Source organism: Ciconia boyciana, chromosome 1 (genome assembly GCF_034638445.1).
Source record: "Ciconia boyciana chromosome 1, ASM3463844v1, whole genome shotgun sequence".
Lineage (NCBI taxonomy): Eukaryota > Metazoa > Chordata > Aves > Ciconiiformes > Ciconiidae > Ciconia > Ciconia boyciana.
The window spans coordinates 95,283,149-95,300,327 of NC_132934.1; the positions used below are offsets into that span (position 1 = coordinate 95,283,149).

At 36.5% G+C, this 17,179-nt stretch overlaps 1 protein-coding gene across 1 annotated transcript in view; it reads right to left on the reverse strand.

Annotated features, from left to right (window-relative positions):
* Window positions 1-17,179, reverse strand: part of ABI3BP (ABI family member 3 binding protein) — a 166,151-nt gene that overhangs the window by 64,390 nt on the left and 84,582 nt on the right. The window contains 11 exon segments of the mRNA XM_072851395.1: window positions 127-207; window positions 1,464-1,529; window positions 2,809-2,883; window positions 3,442-3,516; window positions 4,381-4,455; window positions 5,448-5,522; window positions 6,607-6,681; window positions 8,341-8,406; window positions 8,789-8,854; window positions 15,634-15,720; window positions 16,226-16,291. Of these exon segments, the coding sequence (XP_072707496.1) occupies window positions 127-207; window positions 1,464-1,529; window positions 2,809-2,883; window positions 3,442-3,516; window positions 4,381-4,455; window positions 5,448-5,522; window positions 6,607-6,681; window positions 8,341-8,406; window positions 8,789-8,854; window positions 15,634-15,720; window positions 16,226-16,291 (807 nt within the window).

Consider the following 17,179-nt stretch of genomic DNA (forward strand, 5'->3'; position numbering starts at 1 on the left):
CACAGCTCCTCTCAGTGCCCATCTTTCTGATGATTAAGTGCTGAGCTTAACACAGAATAAATTTACACTAAAGTATACTACTTAAGTGATACATTGTAACAAATGTTTGCTATGGAAGTTAGTTACCAGGTTTAGTTCGTGGCTTTTTGGGTCTGGCAGATGGTCTAGGTTTAGATGCAGAAGGTGTGAGTTTTGCTTCTTTAGGAGCTGAAAGAAATATACTGGATTATAAGATTATCCTTTCCACTGTATCACATAAAAATCACATTCTTCAAGCCTGAAATGAAGCAACGAACGGCTACTGGGAGCAAAAGCAAATGGCAAAATCAGATTTGCTAAGAAGGCTTCTCAAAAATATTCCTAAGACTTCACAACCCCAGCAAAATCCCTGCTTGTTCTTCACTGTAAAAGTCAGTAAGTAAATTTACAATACGTAATTGTAGCTTACAATCACATCAAAATGTTCCTCTCATTAAGTCAGCAAATTCATTTTTGCAAAATACCTAAGAGGTAAAATAATAATGCTGTTTATCCTTTTGAACTCTAGGTCAATTTTAAGCCATCAAAAGACATACGTAGACAAAATATGCAAAAATGTCCTCAATTTTCAACACTGTAAAGAAATTACTGGTAGGGAGCTGGAAAAACATTGAATCAATAATAAAAAAGGGAATTGCTTCATAACTGTAGTCACTGAGTTCTGTTAATAAAATAGAAGTAGTGTCATCTAAATGGTAAAAATTAAGAGCAACCAATCCTAGAAACCTTTTTTCCCTGAACATGCATGGGCTGAAACTGTAATTAGCTAAATATGACTGTTAATCTGACATCAGATAAAGCTTAATGTGAGTTTCAGGTAGTATAGTCAGTAATTTTGTTCATTTTCATAAAGAAGTGCTATGAGACTGCTTTCCAAGAAAAAGTTTCATAGCAAGAGATGCAGTGGAAAAGCATATGACATTGATAGAAAGAACAGAGTAGAATAAGACATATGAAGTGACTGAGAAGTGCTTTTCAAGCCAAAAAGATATTCAGAAGGATTCATAAAAGAACAGTAGAATTAACACATCCGCCTAGTACCACAGGAATCCTTCATCGAGAGTTCTAGGATTAATGTTCACAATACTAACCTTGTACTTGGCCTTTCGATAGTCTTTCCAATGGGTTTCTGATGATTTTCTGAGGGTAAAGTGTGTTGGTGTAGAAAAACTCCCAACAAAATGGAAGACAATTCTGATCCCGAAAATTTTACTGTACTCTGAGAACTAGTAAAACAGTATGAAAAAACCTCGTTTCTTTTTCTCCTAGTTTAGAAAAACGTCTTTCTGCATGCTTATTTCCTAACTTTTTTCCTCTCTCAGAAATGGATTAAATATAGCAAAAGCTATGAGATAAAGTAAGAGTACAAACTGTGGCATGGACTGCAAAGAAGAGTGACCAACAGCTACAGAAACATGTATTACCTAATGTTGCTTTTGGTTGTTCAACAGTCTGAGAAGTTTTAGGCTCCAAAAGTGGTGGTTTAGGGGCTAGAAAAGAAAAACTCAAGTGTAATCTAACAGATCAGTAGCTGTATCAGCAGTAAGGCAAAAGCGTTATCATTCCAATAGTTAAGGGGGTTGGTTTGTTTTTAAATAGACCATATAAGCATGCAACTAAGTCCTACTCTTATGCATAACACTCTACACTCCTTTTAGTTTTGTTTCCTATGAATCTATACACTGGATGCTCATGGCTGTGTGTGAGACTGCTTCTGAGGCTCCTTCCCCGTATTTATGTTCTCGGGACGTTTTTAATCAATTGTTTGATTCAATCAACAAATAAATTTCTTTCATGTCATGGGAGAACAGTGAGAAAGGACAGGTGAGGGCTTTGACTGAAGAAAAGACTGCAGTCCATAACAAATACCAGAGAATCTATACGAAAGAGGAAACTTCTAAATGCCAAAATCTTACTGAAAAACCTTAAATCAGAGCCTGCAGTTGATTGCAAGACACATATAAGACATCAAAGACAACTCCTGCTTTTTACTGACCTGCCTGTTATGATATGAGAACACATATGAGTACAGAAACATCTTAGGGCTCTAGTAATTCGCACCATAATATTTATTGGTCCAGTACCTGAATCACTAAAGGAGGCAAATTCATCTCCCTTAATCCCAAATCAGAAGAAAATGAGTATAGAGATCTATTTTTTGATCAAAAAGCAGAAAAGGAAAAAAGACACTATGATAACATTCCCATGGTCAAAGAATGAATCTCACGTGTATATGAAAGTTTCCCCTTCTGCTTTGAGAAGCTCTCCTATTTCCACCAAAATGGCAATACTTTCCATTGAGTTCCCTGCAGGAGGACTTATTGATCACAATAGCAGTACTTTACTTTCAATCAACAAACTGTTGTGACTAGCAAAGATGCCATCTTTGCCATTGTCTGTGTGAAAGTGGGAGATGGGGACTGGCAAAAGAGATTATAGAAATAATAATAATATATATTGCTTATACAAGTGATATTAAAAAACCCTGTGCCACCTAGAAGTTTTTTTCCCTTCCAGTCCTTTAAAAAGGTTACAAAACTAGAGAACCTGTTTATATTTTTATCACTGGACCCAAATGCGTAAAACTGATGAGCTTAACTCTCATTCCTTTTGTTAGGCAACATCAAATGACCGATTTTAAAATGATGAGTTAGTCAAGATGCTCAGTGTATTGCATAGCTCCTGTCCTTTTTAGGAAGTTTTACTTAGATATTTTTAGTGAACATATGTCTCTGCATACCAACTTATAAAAATGGTGTGCACAATTACCAGGTTTCACATGCCGTACTTCTGGGGTAGCAGATGGTTTCAGTTTAGAAGGAATAAGTGGTAATTCTTTTGGAGCTGAAAGAAAGAGCTCAGTTTGCAATCAAAAAATGTTTAACAAGGGTTTCCCACAACAAACAGCACATACCACAAGTTTATATTGAAGAAAAGACAACTTAGCATGGAATGTCAAAGCCATCTGATGAAATCAGTTTAAAGTGTGGAATGGAGATGATATTGAATGCTGTGCCTTGAACAGAAATAGATTCTACGTCTCCAAAACAATTAAAATCTGCACTATGAAAGCTCTACACATCAGAGACAAAGACAACACATGTGTGTGCATGAGAGTGAAAGAGATAGAAAGAACACTGCAACAAAAGGATGACGGAGTTTTTCATGCAAGAGGCAAGTTTTACTTCTCTGAGGACAGTAAAACCATCCTGAACCATGTTCTCATACAGAGATATATCAAGAAGAATCAGTCTAAAGACAATGGAAGAACAAGACTCTATAACCAGGAAAAGAATAATGATTATGCATGTGAAATGATATGCTGGAAGAAATGCATTCATATGGGATGAAGTGCTCAAAACAAACACCGAGTTTTTCACTGGGTGAAAACAACAACATTACCTAATGTTACCCTTGGCCATTGAAAAGGACGAGAAGTTTTAGGTGTGAAAGATTCCAGAATGGATTCACTTGTTGCTGTTGGAAGAAATGGTGACAGTCATAAGACAGCAAAGAGCTAATGGAAGAAACTCTTCCTTCATAAGCAAAACCAAATTTGTTTATACAAGAACAACAAACATTTCACTAATGCTTGGGCACTTATCAGTTTAGTATGCATTAGAGAGAAATTTTGAACTGCACAGAGCTCCAGTGACTATAAATCATCGCATCTGTGATATGCAGAAATTCTGGATGTTCATTTCCTCCTGCCTTCATTGCAACTGGTCTGGATCTCAACCACCGCCAAGTAAGATTTTAAGTTGAGCATTTGAACATTTTGAGTTTTGGCCCATTACTTAAGGAAGATGGTATGGTGTAAAATGTAGGAATTTAATGAAGAAGACGTGTTGAACAATCAATTAGTCAGACATTAAAACCATACAAAATTTGGAGTAGTAAGCTGTCAACTGATCCAACTACGGTTTCAGTCCAAAAGCATCGAGTGCCTGTGACTATTAACCAATTTCACACCACTAAGGATACACTCTCCTTAGTATTTTTAACAAGGCTATAGCAGTAGAATGCAGTCTACAGCATATATCACAGTATTTTCATCAGCACTACTGGACAATAAACAATAAATACTGTTTTCTCACTTATCTATGTGGTATATTTTTCAAAATACTGAAGGTCAATCACATGACTATGAGTTACCATATGCATTTTAAGTGTGAGAAAGCACCAGTTTCAACCATTAACAACAATCTAAATTCAAAATTCAGGTGTTAGGGTCTAATCCAAATGTGCACTGAAAGTGGAGATTACCAGTGTACTCATTTCAATGAGTTTTACAGCATGGTTTGAGCCAATGAATTAAGAACTAGGTAGAGATTATTGTACCTGGTCCAGCATCTGCTATTTCAGGCTTACTAGGTGTCACAGGGCTTGAAACAACAGGCTGAATACCACTGAAAGCTATAAAAAAAACAGGTCATTGTATCTGTGATTATTAATTCTACACATAGCTTTTTTTGTTTTATAAGAACAAACAAAAAATATTATGGGTTATAACATACCTAATTTGCAATGCAGAGGTCCACCCACAATAAGCATGCCTTACCTTGACAATGGAGTAGTGCTGGTTTAGAGTGGGAGCTGAAGCTAGTGGTTAAAATGACAACTGAAACTAAAGTGTTCACCAAACAAAGCTAATATTTCTTTAGATAGTATGGTCCATGTAGTTTAAAGCAACCCAGAAAATAAAGATAAAAGAACTTCTAACACCCTGGTTATAAGCATAAAGCACTCCAAAAAAGGCAGAAAAAATATAATCTGCAAAACTAAAAAACATTGCAAATATATTTCTGTAAAAAAGACTGTCTTAATTATCTTCAGTGCTTTATTTTCTGTCAAGATTTTGTTAGTGAATTTTAATATCATATAATCTGTGTACATATATACACATATAAAATAAGGGTAAAATAAAGTAAAAAAATAACCGAACAGTAAGAAACAGTAAGAAAGCTTACTATGCTGGCACAAATAATATAGAGTATATAAATGTGTGTATTGATCTGTCTGAGAGTATAACAATTAAGTTTGAAAGAAAAAACCAAGTAATTTTAAGATTCTTATTAAGCTTTAGGCATTATTATTATTATTATTATTATTATTATTATTATTATTATTAAACCAAGCTTACTTCATTTAAGTATATCTCAAAATAGCCCTAGTAGCTTTTTGAGAGACAAATGTAAGATCAGAAACACTACCAGGTGAGTTTCTACGCAGCAAGCACAAGTTGTCTTGGCTCATGTGAAAAAGGGTACTTTGTCTACACTGGTAATCATGACTCAAGTGGAACAAGTATGGCAGATGACCAAAATATCTGGGATGAATAGGATTTCCAAAATTGCTACCAAAACACCAAAAGTGGTTTAACTGAAAAGCTAATGCATTACTATTACCCATAGTTGTTGTTAGCACATGAGGTGTTCTGGAAAGTGGAGGCATAGATTTTTCCAGGTCAGCTGAACTTGTAACTGCAGAAAAACGTAAATAACCCTGAGAGACAGTTTCATATTGGTGCAGAAATAGGGAGTGGGGGGAATCAGAAAAAGTAAGATTGCTTTACATTGCTTTGCAAGATGCCAACACCACTATAACACAGTTTCACAAGATTTCCAGCTTGAAAAGAAATGAACAAAACCTCAAAGTTTTGAAAAAGTCACATGCACCTAACAGACACACCCTGACAGAAACTGCAGTCCCCCTAAAAGCAGACATATCAACAGCAGGTAATTGATCTGTGCACATGTAACATCAAAAAACCTGTGCTTTTGACTTCTCTTGCATCTGTAGAAAGAGATCTACATACTTAAAACATATGCTAATATGAATTTCTACAACCAGGTATTTCTATTGCTAATGCTTTGCTTGTTTCAGTTTAACAGATGCCAGTATTTTGAGTTATAGGTTTTAATATAGTACACATTATGAAATTTGTCATTTAAATTAAATTGTGATATTTTATGTAATTGACATAACATAAATTAGCACAACTTTTGTGACATACTGAAGAGCCAGAAGGTGAGGCAGAAAATTCAAAACTATACTGTTGAAACATTGACTGTCAGGTTTAGGATAATTTAGCTTCTCATCTCTCCCACAATCATCCCTTTGCTATGAATACAAATTTAATCTTGGATAGCTATGACCCCAGTAAGAAAAGTTCCAACATAACATAACATAACATAACTTGAAAAAAATGCTTAGTAATGAGAAAACTGAAGAAAAATGCGTGTGGTATGACTAACAAAAAATCACCCGGGGTAAAATGTCCCAATCAAGAATATATCTTCATAAGTGATAATGACTCCATCTAGCTAGTCGTCCTTATATGTGACAGATTAAAACCACCCAAAACAATGTTGATTCCTGTGTTTTTTTTATTTGATCCTATGCCACAGAATATCATCATGTAGTTATAGAGCCTAACTACCAAACACTGCAAACAAAATTCTGTTCCAGACAACACCAAGCAATCAGAGAAAACAGCTTGTAACTGTTACATCCTTGACGCAAAACCAAATCCTAAGCTATGGAAGTATCATAAATACAATTTACCAGTCTCTATTTCTGATATTTCTGCAGATGCAGATGTTTGGGACGGGAAAGTAATATGATGAGAGTCCAGTGAAGCTGGAAAACAAAAGAAAACAAAAAATTCTTTTTGGCATCATCTGAACCTATAGACTGAACAGGTTTCAACCCATTACTAAGGAACTAGGGACTTCAGACAGCAAAAAATCTCAAATGCACATGGAATGGATTTTCTCATGTGAATGTGTGAAGATGCACTGGGGATGCAAATGATGAAGAAGCTGTTGCAAGAAACATGAAGAAATATTCAAAGACATCAGACAATATGATGGAAAAATAAGAAAAAAGAACATAAATATTAACTAAAAAAAGAGATGAAAGGCAAAGAAAGACTTGCTTATGCCTTGCAGGACAAGATGTGACGTACAAAAACTCAGTTTGAAAATGCTATTTAAAAAGAGAGGTAACAGAGAAGAGATGTACAATTTCTGATACATAGAAAGCATTTTCTTGCAAAAGAGAAGGTAGAAGGATCCTAAAAGGATTAATATAGGCAAGAATTGCAGCATCATTGGAAAAGACCCTAAAGTGCATGACACTCAGCTGACAAAAATACAAGATTTCTCCAGTGCCACAAAAACACACTTCACAATCAGTTCTCACCACTTAGACTGAGACACCAGGAAACATGGCCAGCACATCTGGGAACCTACGATTCAACTGCATCTCAATGGGAAGGATACGTTAATACAGTTCATTACACTTATAACTTGCACTTGGCTTCAGGTCATGTATTAGTTTGCTACCTCATGGGCCAAAAAATACTGCCAGGTCACAGGACTGGTCTTGTACACCTCCCAAAGTGAAAGAAGCTATCTCTAAGAGCATCTCCACCTGTCATCCCCAAGTGCCATATCCAATGCCTTAAGTAAATATGGCTTTTTGTGTACAGCCGTTTCATCTCTACACTTATGCTTCACCCCAGCGTAGGCCCAAGAGAAACAACAGTTCAGCTAAAAGCACAACAATATCTCCTGGGACAATTCCCGTCTTGCATTGTTACCAGATCTGCAAGAAATATCGTTACCAAATTAGGGTGGCAGCGCAGCCAGGCGCCAAAGGTTGCCCGTGTTTTGGACCTTGAAGAAACATGCCGTAATTCACCGAAAGCTGAAAAGAGGCGTCGTTCTTCAAACACTAACGTGACCTCAAAAGCAGCAGCAGAGCAGAGCATTCCCAATTCCAGGCGATGGCAATGTAACGGTGTGGGCAGATGAGAACCAGCCACCTTGAAAGTCAGCGGTGAAGCAACCAATAGCTGCACCCTTGGACCAGGAAAACCTGGTGGGCAGCTGAACTGCAGTGCTGTCCCTCTTGTGCCAGCCCAGCTCAGCCCAGCCGGGATTTGCCTCCTAAGAACGCTGTCGTATTTGAATGTGTCACAGAAAGGAAGACCCACTACCAAAACACAAAGAAGCAGGGGAATGGCAGCTGAAGGCAAGGTGCAATAATACGTTCTCTACGCAAGCTGTCGCTCCGTCCCTGCAGAAAATGCTTGTCAGCAATGGAAAAAGCATGGGATCAAACAACAGAATCGCAGAACAAGTGTGGTGAGTGCTTCGGCAAGCCAAGCTACACCAACAAGTCTTCATACTCTCCATGGAAGAGGACAAGGATGCCAGGTGGTTTGGGGTGGGAGGCGTGATGGGGAGCGAAAGAGAAAGGGGAAAATGGAAAAAGACGGGGTTTGCTAGTTACCCATCACAGTTTGCTGGGTTGCCAGGGAGGAAGGAGTGGTGGACTTCAGCCTTGGTCTTCGAGTAGCTAAGACCAAACACAAAAACCACTTTCAGGTCCTCAGACAGGCTGTTGTCGCATGGGTGGTGTCAAGACAGAGCTATAAACAAGGAGACGTGGCCCTGCTTGGGGAAGGCTTCCGTGTCACAGCATCACTCCCCGTAGCAGCATGATGCTATCTTTCAATGGGCATAGGCAGCCCAAGGGAACAGAGTAAACCTGGAAGTGGAACCCCAAAAAAGGCAGCAGAAAGCTTACAGATGGAGCAATTTCTAATAAGGAGCCATGAGGGACCAACCACATCATGGACCCACTTTTCAGGACATCAAAACATCTGAACAGGCTCATCGCTGCAGAGAAAAGCATTGCCAAAGTAATCAACGTAGGAAGGGAATCGCTGGCTATTTACCCATCACAGTCCTTGTGGTTTCCCATGAAGCAGACGAGGTGGATTCCAGGTCCGGTCTCTGGCTTGCTACGGTCAGACATGGAAACGATCTTGAGATATCCACACAGTCTTGCCACAGCAGTACAAGCAGCACCAGTTCACAACACCCCAAAGGTCTGTATTTAGGGCAATATATCCCTTCTCCTGGCAATATCTCGTGACTCAGTGATCAAATCAGCAGGCAATCATCTTGCTGTGGTTGCAACTAACACAATACTCTTAGAAACTCAGTAGCTAAATGGCTCTCCATTGGCAGAAAATGGCTATGTGACTACTTCACCAAACCACTTCTTACATTTCCTTGAAAGATGCCTATAAAAAAGTTGTTGTAGACTGAACATGGGAGCCAAGAGACTCATCTCTGTATTCAGAATTCAAGATCACAAGTGGTGGGCGCCTCTCAAATGGAAGCAACTACAAATACTAAATACTTCCTTATTCCAGCATGAAGGAATAAACTGCACATTATCCTATCAATATTCAGTCAGAAATCCAACTCTCCTTAGAACTTCAATAATTTCTGCAAAAAGGTATTTTCTTACTGTTGTCATCACTATTATTATTATTTTTACAAAGAACAGACTATATAAGGCCTCACCATTCCCATGAAAGGCCTCCCCATTCCCCATGACATCTGAAAATTCCCATTCTCCCTTTAGGTTAGTCTCTAAGCCAATGAGTAACATGCCTATCCATCAAGCTTGAACTTCAGTGCTCAAATTAGTGAAACGAAAGAGGAAAAAATAATTAATGTCCCCTAAGGAATCTATGAGACAGCTATACTACATCAATAGCAAGACTAAGAGGAAGTAAAAATATGTTTCTGCCATATTGGAATATTTCATTCTAGAAATAATTTTCAAAATAAAAACTGCATCTAGAGATACACAGCCATTGCATGACAAATTCTTTTTGCCAGCTGTCCCTGCAAAATATGATTTTTCAAGTGATGGAAAAAAGCATACGTTCAAACATCAGAATAATGTCATTAGTATGGCAGGTGTTTTTGCAAGCCAAAGTGCATTAACAAACCTACATATTGCTCAAAGCAGATGAAAATTATGTCAAGTGATGGCAGGGGAAAAGAAAAAATGAAAATATCATATTTACCCTCCACTGTTCCTTGGCTTGCAAGGTAAGGAGAAGTAGATTTCAGCTTTGGTCTCTGAGTAACTAAGATTAAACCAGAAAACTGCCTTCAGATATTACAAATGAACAGTTTTTTCCAAAGCAGTATCAGTACAGAGTTTTAAATGAATGAAGCCCATATTATGCTCAGCTTTTTTACATAAATATTTGCATTCATTACAGTATTATTCCATTTTTAAATCAGGGTGGCCTCGCTGAGTTAATGTAGAATACAAACAGTTAACCTTTTAGTGAACTAGGCCCATAGAGCAGAAAATTATAAAGAGGGATTGAGAAGCTTAACAATTAAGTATCTCTTTATTATCTTTTATATAAATGACTGACCACCTCACTGACATGTTTGTCATTGCCACTAACGGGAAAAAAAAAAATCAAAAGTTTTTGAGTAAATTTTAAAATAATGCTTTTCATATTTAAGTATTGCCAAAATTATAGAAATTATGATGGAATCACTGTTTACCCATCACTCTCCTCGTGGTTTCCAGTGAAGGAAAAGATGTGGGCTCCAGGACTGGTCTTGGGAGAACTAAGATTAGAGATGGAAACTATCTTGAGATGTTATGGCAGTTTCTCTATGCGTATGAAGGCATCACTTTAATCACATCCAAATAAATCAGTATTTAAATTGTGGTTTCTCAGGTATACTTTTCCTACCAAATAAATAATACATCAATTTTTTGTCACTCTGTATTACCAAAAAAGCCCAACCACTGGCTAAACACTGCTCCAAGTAGATAATAATGGCAGTCATGACGTTCCAGAACTGCCTTTTAACTGCAATAAATGACAGATCCCAAAATCCATTTTCTAGCATCAAACAAATATTTTCAAACTATAAATTGAGAACCAGTCAATTAATATGTAGCCAGAACCTCAGCCTGCATCAAAGATACTGTCAAGTTTTGGAAATGACCACCTAATATTTAATCTGAAAAACCATTAACTAGGTCTGATTACTATGTTTTTCACCACCCTTAAAAATCTGAACTTTGGGGCTAAAAACATATATGCCTGGCAAAAACAATAGCTTCTCTGCAGAAAAATGCATACAGGTGAACTTAATAAGGATTTCTATCAAGAGTTGAGCCAACTACTAGAAGAAAAACAACTTGTGCTTTCTTAACCAAAATCTGTAGGAATCTCTAATGGAACAGCATCTCCTTAATTTACAGGAGCAGGTCTTCATCCTGAAGAGGTATGAAGTACTTCAAAAAGACAGAATATCATAAGCACACTATGAGACAAGCATGAGCTAAAAGAAGAGTCACATTTATTTTCCAGAAATTAGTGAACAGATATGCAAATGACAACAGTGAAATGGAAAGATAATGATAAAAATCCCTGTACTTGTATAAGAATGTATTATTTAAAAAAAGAGAGTTTCTGATAAAAGCATAGAGCAAATTCTTAACACAAGTAGAAGACAGGTCAAACAGTAGACACCTCAGAAAATGGAATCAGAATTTTGAAACTGCCATCACACTTGCAAGAACACATTATAGGAAAAGTGGAAAAGCACAAATTTGATGGACCAACAAAGAGAAAATTTCAAACATGGAATTCTTGCTCTGAAAGAACTCCATTAGACTCCTCCAGTCTAAGCAAACAAAATCCTTCAAAAATGCAGTGAAAGTTTGTAGACTTGATTGACAGGGGGATGGATTGAAATAGTTTCAGAAATTTCTCCCTTTCAATGATCCATTTGACTACACGCTTTTCTGTGGCTCTGGGCTGTCTACTGTCCTCTCCGTCTTCATTTTGTTTGCTGAAAAATGGGAATAACAAGAGCTCCACAAATGTTTTCTAAATTACCTAGCCAATGTTTGCATGTTTAGTAGCATTGAGTTGAAGAACTATTAAACACAGCAGTTAAGATGGCAAATATAAAACAGAGTACCTACTTGTTCGTGTACGAGGGAATACTATAGAACATTTGCAAATATCTATAGAGGTCTGCAGTAGAAGACAAGGTGCAGAGTATAACAAAAGAAGAAAAGGAGTGTTCCTGTGTTCGGCATTAAATTTGTCCTGTAGAGCAAGAAACTGGCTTGATTCTTTAGGATACATGTAGAAGGCCAACAAACCTTTTATCTCCTCAACATATCTGGACTACTAAGTCTTGAGCTATTTAAAAAAAACTGAACTTGGGTTTGCAATGCCCACTGTGCTATCTTTCATCTCCCTCATAAGAATTTTGTCACTACAGCACAGCTTAAGAGTCCTGCTTCATGAGAAATATGCTTGAATATTCTACACAACTGCAGTATTTACAATGTGAACAAATTTTAACTGTTTTAAAACCACAAGTGAACACGAACAGGCAACAGAAAATAAATCTACAATGAGAATTCCCTACACACATCACACACACACCAACATTGTAACTGAGCAGGAAAATGTCTTAAATACCAATAACCACAAAACCTCACTATAGTAATAACAAAGTAAAGATAAAATAAAAAGCAGTATAACTTCAAGCAACACAGTAGTTATCTGTATCAGGATATTCTGCATATAATGGAGAAGTTTAAAGTTAGATTACCAGTCTCACAGTATTTCACAGGCACAGAAGTGCCCAGGACATTATACTGTAAAATTCTCTTACCTTAAGTAATACATAATTGTTCAATGGCAATTATGGGTAATAGTACCAATTAATATTGCAAAAGTGAACTAAGAATTTTTTTTAAAAATCATAATCCTGCATTGTAAACATCATATACATTGCCTTAAACAAAAGTAGTACCTGATGCAGAATTTTTATCTTGCAGTTGTTCTTATCCCCAAAGTAAGGAAAATTAAACCCATATTTCACCAAAAGCACACTGGGAACTCTTCTGATAATTCCTCACTGTCAAGAACACTCAGTTTGCAAGAAATGTCATTACCAGATTGGATTAATGGTATTTCTGAGATTCCAGATGCTTTAGACATGAATTGTGAAACTATCTGTGTTTCATTAAGAGCTGAAAAGAAAATCTGGATTTGAAATGCTGAGGAATCTCACTGTTGCTGGGATAACACAACACACTACCCAGCACAAGTTGTGCTGTTCAAGATGATGTAACTGCAAACACAAGCAAGATACTGAATGCTTAAAAGTCCTCTCTGTATTATGTGAATAAAGAGAAAGATATGCAACCCCATATGGTGGCAACAGGATCCAATACCTGATGCTAGACAGAACTCCTAAGAAACTTCTCCTTTTACACTTTCTGGAGTTTAAATTACACCAACAGAAAAATGAAATTGTTACAAGTTGGTATAAAAGGCTAGTCCTTTAGCACTTTGTACCAAAAATGCCTTCTAGCTGCTGATCAAGAAGTGACTGACACAAAACAGTTCTTTAACAGGCTTGCCATTTAGACTTAAAAGCAAACATGCCTGAAGGTGCTCACAGCAGAAAAAAGGAATCAAGTGGCAATGTGATGAAAACTAAAATGGAATCCCACATTGCTTACCCATCACTGTTTGTCTGTTTCCAAAAAGGATGAGATGTAGACTTGAGGACTGGTCCCTATGTAGCTAAATCAAATACGAAAGTCATCTTGAAATAGGCAGTCTCTGCACAAGTGATAACACTGTGGTTTTAAAGGAAAAAAGGAAGTCTAGATTGAAAGTATTGTTCATTACCTGAATCACCACATTAGTTTTTTGGGTTGTGTAGCTCTGTAGAGCACAATAAGTGTGAAGTAATTAACCTGTCTTCAAGAAATGAGGAAGAGTTCAAACAGGCTTGAAGAACCTTGGCAAGTAAACATTTGCTAAAAACAACTAATAAACAAGTGACCAACTAAGCAATACGTTTTTAAAAGAGATCATTAAGATCATGAAGAGATCCACTCTAGGGGAAATAACATGTAAGCAAGTATTTCACTGCAGTCCTCATTGTGTGGTTGGACTTCCACACCTTCCTTTAGTTCAAAGATCCTTCTATTCACTCTCTTCTCTCTCCCTTGCTCCCCTCCTCAACACACACACAAAACTAAAAATAGAATTCCTTAGGTTATTCCAAGGAAGTCCTTTAAATACAAACAACTATACACGCTAATGGTTCTCATCTCATACCAAGCCTATGCCTAGAATATGTTAATTAAACATTATTATCATATTTAATCACATTTTTAACTCTCCTTCAAATCTGGGACTTATCTTTGCATGGAGATGTTTATGTTGAATTCCGGACTAGATCAGACATTATTTTCTTCATTCTCCCAAACATTGTTAAGTGCTGTGAAATTGATCCCTCTGGTTTGAAAAGAATGCAGTATTCCTTTCTTTATAGGCAAAGCATGTTGAATAAAAAATTGAACTTGGATGTGCTAATATATCCATATATAGAAAGCCATTACTGAAACTTTCTGTTAAGGCACTTGATCATAAGTTATTGCTCAGTATGGAAGATGCATTAATGATAAAGACTGATTAATACCTCTGAAGAATAAATGCATAAAACTTAACTCATCTCCATTTCTTGATTTTAAGAATGTTTAGTTGGAATCTGCAAGCTTTGCCATTAACCTGCAATTACAGGCAGTTGGAAAGTAGTAAACCTTTCCTGTCAAATACTCATTTAGTCCACTTTTTATTGCAAGGGAGTTCTGGCAACAAGTTGAAACAGACTTTGGATGGAATTGTCATTATTGAAAGGAAATTAAATATTTCTTCACACAGGGACAGTAAAACAAGCAGAACCTTCAGCATTGATAGAATTGAATTTGTTCAGTGTCATTTTGTAAGACATTGGTAAGTTTTAGTTTATTTTCTGAACACAGGAAGTAGAAGAATCCTAAAGAATACATGTTGGCAAGGAAGAACAGGAAAACCATCTACTTTAGATTATTGTATATTAATAAGTGTAAGTAATTTAAATGTCAAGAAAAGACCATAATTCAACCAGTTTAATTTTACTGGAGTCCAGTATAACAGGTTTCAAGGGTGTTTGAAAGCATCACATCTACCATAGAAGCTCCAGCTCAAGATAAATTTGTTGCAAGTATTTTCTTTACAATGTTGTGCAGTTTAGTTTAAAAAGTTGTACTCAAGCAATACAGCAATATATGTGATAAGCATGCTTTTATTTCTTTTATTTTAGAATATAGTCTTGGCTTTTATATAGCCTTGGACCTATGCTGTCTCACTTACTGCCAGCAAAATGTCTAACTTCTATAACTGCTTTAAATACATTCAAATGAAAGGACTTAAGGGTCCATTCTCCACTATTTTGAAGCCTACATATTCATTGCTATTGATCCTGTTATTTCTATGGGACTTACTCAACACTTTCAACCATTAGAACTGTTTGATTCAGGGATTTAAACAAAACTTGTATTAGCTTTCAGTCTTACCCATCTACAGTATTGCAACTTAAAAAGAGAATGCTACAATATGTAATAAGACATGCCAAAGTCTATTATCATCAAGCACAGCAATACAGACTTGTAAATATATTAGGAATGTAGACCAAAATTAGAAGCAAGTATTTACTATTTTAGAGCACCACACAAAATTTCCTAACTTAGTCTGGTATTTGAGAGAGCAATTTAATTATGGCAGTTCTGTAGTTATTCTGATTCGTGTTAAACTTAACAAGATACCAAAAGTATAATGAAATCTCTGTGAGAATTTCTATTTAAAATCACATTTTCAAGTATTACCAGGTAGAGCTGATGGCATTTCTTGGATGCCAGATGTTTCAGATCTTGAAGAAATGTGCTGCTTTTCATCAAAAGCTGAAAGAAAATCTGGAATTAAAATGAGAAGTGACTTCAGAGCCACAGTATTTGGACAGCAGCAGGGCAGTTCAAGACAACACTGATGTGAGATCAAGCAAGATGGCAGCAGCTTTAAAGATCAGCTGTGAAATGAGGAGTTACATAAACACTGAAGCTGGTGTGAAATAAAGTAGGGTCAATTCTGGTATCTCATGCTAGGTAGAATTCTTCTCACTGGCCTTTTTTTTAAGTACCTATTCTTTGAAAGAAAATTGCAACCACCAGAAGAAAATTAAAGGCAACATATGCTAGCAGAGTTCTTTTTGTAGACTGTTGTTTAGTCAGTATGGTAAATTATTTTTCAGCTTTGATTATACAGAAATGGCCGAGTTGAGAGGGCAGACAAAAAGGAAAAAAAAAGCCTAACATCAAGTAGTCTTCAAAGCAATGTGTCTGAATGAATCTTAGCACTGTCCACAGCCAATGGAAGTGAAGGCAAGGGATGGAAAAGCTAATGGAATTATATGCTATTTACCCATTGTGCTCCCTCTGGTTTCCATGGAGGGATGAGATGTGAATTTCAGGCCTGGTCCCTGGGTAGCTAAGATCAAATATGAAAACAATCTTGAAACAATGAGTGAGATAAGTCTTTAGATAAGGTGATCTTTGGCCCTTTATTAGCAGGTCCAAATGGTCTAAATTTATTTTAGATTTCTTGTATACACATTTCTAATTGATATTTGTGGTAGCCTACTCCATTTTCTGTTGGGTTTTTTTGTTTGTTTTTTTTTTTTTTGATACATAACATCTAATTTTGAGGCATTTACTACAAGGCCAGCTGTCTGCATCTGATTTTAAAATTCTATCCAATAGCAACAGCTGACAGCAAATCTCCTCTCCCCAACACTTTAGTTTGGTTGTTCCAGATAAGTCTTTTAAATAAGGAGCTGCAAATACCTAATGTTATTTTGATACAGCATTGGAAATTAGGCATAAAGTTATGAATCAGGGCTTAATTCAACCAAAAAACATCACTTTATGCACACAAGTTGGAAAACGTATACATCTGGCATGGAAAAAAGCCTGTAGATGACCTCTTTAGGCAAAGACATAGAGTAAATTAATAGCTCAAGTTACACGAAGCATTGTTTTGTCTGCACACAAAAGCTCACTACTAAACATCAAAGTTAGGAACTTTATAGTTTAGTTTATAAACACATCTGATGCAATGTGGGATACACATTAAATCCAGCTAGGCTGCATTTTTAAAAGTCATGTAGGAATGGTTCACTGAATAACAAAAGCACGTGGTATCAACCCAAAGCAGTATCACAGAATCAGTGAAACACAGCATAACTGAGGTTGGAAGGGGCATCCAGTATGCTAGATGCTGAAAAAAATTCCATCAAATGAACATTCACAGTGCAAACAACTTGAAACAGCATGAAGTTGTATAAAATTTTCAGCTTTAGAAAGAAAGAAATCATTC